At 38.4% G+C, this 6,405-nt stretch overlaps 1 protein-coding gene across 1 annotated transcript; it reads right to left on the reverse strand.

Moving 5' to 3' along the window:
• Positions 1–4,775: 4,775 nt before the first annotated feature.
• On the reverse strand, positions 4,776–5,587 carry LOC138872515 (uncharacterized). Its single transcript, XM_070150681.1, has 3 exons — positions 5,370–5,587; positions 5,217–5,241; positions 4,776–5,051 (listed from the first exon to the last, which is right to left on the reverse strand). The coding sequence occupies exons 1-3, from the start codon at positions 5,585–5,587 to the stop codon at positions 4,776–4,778; spliced, it is 519 nt and encodes a 172-aa protein (XP_070006782.1).
• Between the last annotated feature and the right edge of the window lie 818 nt (positions 5,588–6,405).

The raw sequence follows: 6,405 nt of genomic DNA on the forward strand, positions 1-6,405 counted from the left end.
AATCACTATTATTTTTAGCCTCACGGTGGGTCCCAAACTGTTTACCATGAAATTTGTAATAACAATTAAATTTGATTTAGTGGTTCTAATAATATGTGATCTATTTTTATTCTAGTTGTTAGACAGTTGATGCTATGTGAAAGATTAAGAAACGAAGTAAGGACTTAAGAGCGAGGTGGTAATCAAACCGAATTGCTGTCACTTGGGGCTTCGAGCTTGCCTATTCGAGGGCCTCAGGGTCGAATCTGAAGCTCGACTGGGAGCTATCGAAGGCGATAGATGGTGACACTAATAGTTATAAATAAATCAAATACGACTCTTTATGTCCTAATAAGCGATGAATGATGAACTTTTAGTAGAACACAATAAATACAAGCAATAAATTAGATAACGAGACCAAGAGAAAGTGTTAGAGAGCATAGAGAATGTTCTAGTGTATTTTGTATGGAGAAACAAATGTTTACAAAATGACAAGGATCCCTTTTATATAAGAGGAGGAATCCTGTCATAGTACAAGTGTATTTATTACAAAGATATGGGGATAGGACAACTAGTTAATTCCTATGATATGGGCTCAAACTAGCTTAGCAGACTTTGCTGGCTTTGGCTTCACGCCTAGGGATCTTCCCACTCTCTGTCCGTGACCGTCGATCTTATATCGCCCCAAGGTCAAGCATCGATGGCCCTCGAGCGATGAACCTGACCGTGATTTCGAGCCTTCCGGACATTATATCGATGGGAAATTGGACCCTCCGAGTTTACCGTATACAATTTTCCCCCCTGAGACCCATTGGTTTCAGACACACCCTCATAACCTCCAACCAGACTTCCCTTAGTAGCTATTGACAACATATTCTCTATAGCCTCTTGTTCTTGCAACTCCAAAGTAAACTCAGAAGACATAGGAAGAACATTACCTATAGAATCAGCAACATTCAAATCAAGGCCTAGGGTAGTCATTGTCGATTGATCACTGTTATGACCCATACCTTGTTATATCTCAGAATTTTCTTCCACTAGTAGACTAGAAATTTCCTTATTTTATTCGTCCTCCACTGTATCTTCTTCGACCATTTTTTCATGTGAGGCAGAAAGAGAGGTTGTAGCCACAAACTTCTTGGGAGTTTAAATTTTGCAACTACGATGAGAAACAGTACTTGATTAGGTTAGAGACGAGGCAGTGGGTGGTTGTGACTCTAATCTAGCATTTGGACTAGATGAAGTAGGGGTCATAGACTCTATCACTGGTGCTTCAATAGGTGAAGACGCAGTGGGGACGATGCTTGGAATAATTTTGTCTTCAAGATGATAAAACATGGTGGAGTGAAGTGAGAATTTATGGAAGAGGAGAGTATTCGGTTGTTGAAGAGAAAAGGGGAATTTTGGATTTGTGATGTGACCAGTTGTGAGAGTGACTGCTTTCGAATTTATTTAAAAAGGGTGAGGTACCGGTTAAGACGGGTATGAAATTTGGGTAGACGGGTTATTCCATAACGGGTGAGACGCTTGGGTTCAAAAATCGGGAAAGATAAAAACTGACAATTTAATGATGTGGCACTGTTTTAGCCATTTAAAAGTTATGCATGAGAGCATAGAGGAACTACTAACCTGTAAGAAGGGAACCAGGTTCTCTGACAGATTTTGCAAATGTGAGCCTCATCCTTTGACCAAAGTGCAGTAGCATTAGCTACTTGTTTGCTTTATAATCGTCATGCGTGTCTACCTACAACAGTATAGAGATGAGTTAGACTTTGCCAGAAAACACTTTTAGCTATTTTACCTGTACATTTCTTTCATAGCCAATCATCAAGGGACCATGTCCTTAGCTTGATTTAATCAACCCTAGTGCCAAACGATTCTTTTCAAAGTGCTCTCTGCTTAGTGCTTTGGTGAAGATACCTACAATTTGATCTTCTATGCTGGAAAACTTCATGCAGATGAGCCTTTTTTCAACATTGTCTCTAAGGAAGTGATGTCGCACATTAATATTCTTTGTTCTCTTTGTGTTGAACTAGATTTTTTGACATGTTTTGAGCACTAGTGTTGTCACATAGTAAGGACACACAATTAGAAAATACACCAAAATCTTCTAGCTGCTGTTTGATCCACAACAGTTGAAGAGGCAGCTACCACATACCCAGCTTCAGCAGTTGAAAGTACCACTGAGTTTTATTTTTTTGTGCCCCATGAAATGAGACACGAGCCCAAAAAATGTGCCATGCCAGAAGTGTTTTTCCTATTCATTAGATAACCGGAATAGTCAGCACCAGCATACCCTTTTAAGTCAAAGTTATCTCCTGAGGGATAGTAGAGAACCAGGTCTTGCGTTCCTTTGAGATACCTCAGAACTCTCTTATCATCCTTTAGATGAGACTCCTTTGGATTAGATTAAAACCTGGCAAAGAGTCCCACACTGAAAATGATATATGGTATGCTTGCTGTATGATACAGGAGTGACCAATAATGCCTTTATACATGGTCTCGTTTACAAGAAAACCAGGTTTATCCATATCTAGGTGAGTGGCAGTGGCAATGGGTGTATCAATGATTTTTGAACTCTCCATCTCAAATCTCTTAAGAAGCTCTTAGATGTACATCTGCAGACTTATCATTGTGGACTTAGAAGTTTGCTTGACTTGTAGACCTAAGAAGAAATTCAATTCCCCCATTATGCTCATTTCAAACTCACTTCCCATGAGTTTTGTAAATTTATAACACAAAGAATCATTTGTTTCTCTGAGGATAATTTCATTAACATAGACTTGCACTATAAGCAGGTTCCTCTCTTGTTTCTTCAAAAATAGGGCGTTGTCAATTTTTCCTTTTGTAAAGCCATTTTCTAGAAGAAACTTGGATAGCCATTCATACCATGCACGAGGAGCCTGCTTTAGTCCATATAATGACTTATCAAGTTTAAACACATGCTTAGGATGCTCATGACACTCGAAACTAAGTAGTTGGTTGATGAAAATTTGTTGTTTAGAAAGCCATTCATAAATGCACTTTTCACATCCATTTGAAACAATTTCCATATGAGATCCAAAGGCAATGAGGATTCTGACTGCATCCATTTGAGCAACTGGAGCAAAAGTTTCATCATAGTTAGTTCCTTCTTCTTGATTGTACCCTTGAACTACTAGCCTTGCCTTATTTCTTGTGGTGTTTCAAAACTCATCAAGTTTGTTTCTAAATACCCACCTGGCTCCTATGACAGTTTTGTCAGCAGGTCGAGGAACTAGGTGTCATACACTGTTCCTCCCAAATTGATGGAGTTCATCCTGCATAGCCGTAATCCAATTATCATCTTTCAATGCTTCCTTGATATTTTTGAGCTCAATTTGAGAGAGAAATGCTGAGAAGGTAGGTGAATTTCTTGACTTTGATCTAGTTTGAATTCCTTAGTCAAGAGTGGTGATCACATTTTGAAAAGGGTGTGAGCTTTTGTGCTTCCAATTGGACACCTGAATCTCATTATGAGAGGATCCAGGTTCTTCTAGATATGATTCGTGTGTCATGTTTCTCACCTCAGCTGTTGGAGTTCCATGTACATCATCTACAACTTTGTTTTCTGCTTTAGGTGTCATGATTGGGGGACTAGGTTCCTCTAAGTTAGTTGGAGATTCAGTTATGCCATTGTTATTTGATTCCTTGACTTGACTCATCATATTGGCCTTTCCATTTGCCATATCAATGACTTCACCAGAGACATTTGATAGCTCTACATCTTGATCATCCTTATCGTGTGCAGCTCTTCCAAGAGGGTGTTGTGCTTTGTCAAAGATCACATGTATGTTTTTCTCAACACATTGAGTTCTTTTGTTGTACACCTTGTAGGCTTTACTTTGTGATGAATATCCAAGAAATATTCCTTCATCACTCTTGGCATCAAATTTTACCAGAGCTTCATTACTATTATTGAGGACAAAGCATTTGCAACCAAATGTCCTCAAGTGTGTTAGCTTAGGTTTTATCCCATTCAGCAGTTCATATAGGGTTTTTATTTAGGAGGGACATGATCATACACCTGCTCATTAAGTAGCATGTAGTGTTGACTGCCTCTGCCTAGAAACCTTTTGGAACACTACTATCAATTAGCATTGTCTTACACATATCTGCAAGAGTCCTATTTTTCCTCTCCACAACGTCCTTTTATTGAGGTGTTCTTGGACTAAAAAATTGTGACTTATACCATTATGAGCACAAAACTCGTCGAACTTTGCATTGTCGAATTTTGTGCCATGATCAAATCTTATACTCACCACATTATGGATCATCTTTACTTGAATCTTCTTCACAAAAGCAGCAAACACTGAAAAATTCTCATATTTGGTTATGAGGAACAAGGTCCATGTGAATCTGGAGTTGTCATCCACAATGACGAAAATGTACTTCTTTCCTCCTTTACTTTGCACTCTCATAGGTCCACATAGATCTATATGGAGAAGATCAAGTGACCTTGAGGTGCGTACTTCCTTTTTGGGTTTGAAGGAGGACCTGATCTGCTTCCTATTTGCACATGCATTACACACCTTGTGATCTTTGAAGCTTGACTTAGGCAGTCCACGAACCAGGTCCTTCTTGACCAACTTGTTTAGCAATGTAAAACTTGCATAGCCCAACCTTCTATGCCACAATTCAGCATCATCATCCACAGTGCTCAGACATGTGACATTCCCATTATGTAGGGACTCAAAATCATCGACATAGATATTTTTATATCTTTTTGCCATCAGGATCACCTTACCAGTCACAAGGTTTGTGACTGTGCAAATTTTTTACACAATGTCCACCTTGTTGCCTTTGTCGCAGATCTGAGAAACACTCAGCAAGCTATACTTCAAGCCATTCACGTAATACGCATTCTCAATTGAGTGAGTGAGAGACTTCCTAATTCTTCCTACTCCCAGAATGTATCCCTTTTTGTCATTGCCAAAGAACACACTCCCTCCTTGCCGGGCTTTGAGTGAAAGGAAGTCATTAGTTCTTCCAGTCATATGCTTCGAGCAACCACTATCCATATACCATCTTTGGCTGCTTCCTTTCACTACTCCCTACACAAGAGAATCGGGGATTAGACTTAGGAACCCAAACAAGTTTGGGTCCCTTGTAATAAGGTAAAAGGGTAAATCAATGTTTTTTTTGTCCAAGCAGGCATCACACGTTTGTTATATGAGGGACTAGGTTTTTTAGCAATAGTTACTTTTTTCAGCAAAAACTTTATTTTTCTGCTTGGACTGGAATCTAGATTTACATGTTCCTTTGAAATATGCAGTGTTAACACCATGAGTGCAGAGCCAGTTATTAGGTACAATAACATACTTGCTATGCGGGTCATAGGGTTTTTTTCTTTTTGGAACCCGATTCCTTACCTGTTCCCCCCATTGTTCTTATACATAGCAGTGATTGCATCATAGGGCCAAGTCCACTTAAGAGATTTTTCTATGTCATTCTTCACTCTTCCTAGATCTTCCTGAAGTTGTCTATTTCTCTCAAGTTCAGCACACATACTAGATTTCATTGATTTTAGCTCATTTTCAAGCCTAAGATGTGCCTCACTTGCAACTTCCTTTACCTTTTGGGTGTTCATATGCCTATTTTCCCTTCTTAGTTTCTTAATTATTTCCTTTAGGTCTACAACTACTATCAATAGGTCATCTCTCTCATTCTCTATGTTTGTAACTCTCTCAATCAAGATATCTTTTTGTTACACCCCATATTTTTGCATGTGAGAGTACGTCGTAAGTCAATTGATATAAGCTTAGAAATGAGATTCATTGAACATACATAAAGTAAGTTAATAATGTTATCTTGGAGGTTACAAATCTTTAAGATCATGGATAAAAAGTACCAAGAGGGTTGAAAGGATTAGAATCTAAACAAATTGAAGAAAATAAGTTTCGTCAAAAGTCGACAAGTTGGAATGTTATAACATGTACTTTTGGGGTGACACTAGGGTACTTAAATTTATAGGGATGTTATGTTATGAGTTACTTTAGTCATATTATAGTCGTGTTCTATATTTTAAAGTCAAGCAAGTTGTGGAACAAAAGTTGGCAAAGTTCATCACAAGTTACATTCATAAATGTGCTCAAAATTAGGTCATTTGTAGATGCTCTTTTCTCCCAAGTGTTCGAATTAATAGATTATATACATATCAAATTGAAGATCTACGAGCCTAGTTTTGAATGCATTAAACCATTTGTTGATACGACATCGGAGTAGAGAGATATCCGCATTTTTGCGAAACTGCGCAAGTAGCTCGGTTGGGACCACTTGAGACGACCATCGACCTTATGTCTTTTAAAAGATGTTCTAGAGTCATTTTAGGTCATTTCTAACCCAAATTTCCTCCAAAATCTCTCTAAAACCCTCCCTAACATATCCCAAGATCCCAAGAACCAAACT

Source organism: Nicotiana sylvestris, chromosome 7 (genome assembly GCF_000393655.2).
Source record: "Nicotiana sylvestris chromosome 7, ASM39365v2, whole genome shotgun sequence".
Classification (NCBI taxonomy): Eukaryota; Viridiplantae; Streptophyta; class Magnoliopsida; order Solanales; family Solanaceae; genus Nicotiana; species Nicotiana sylvestris.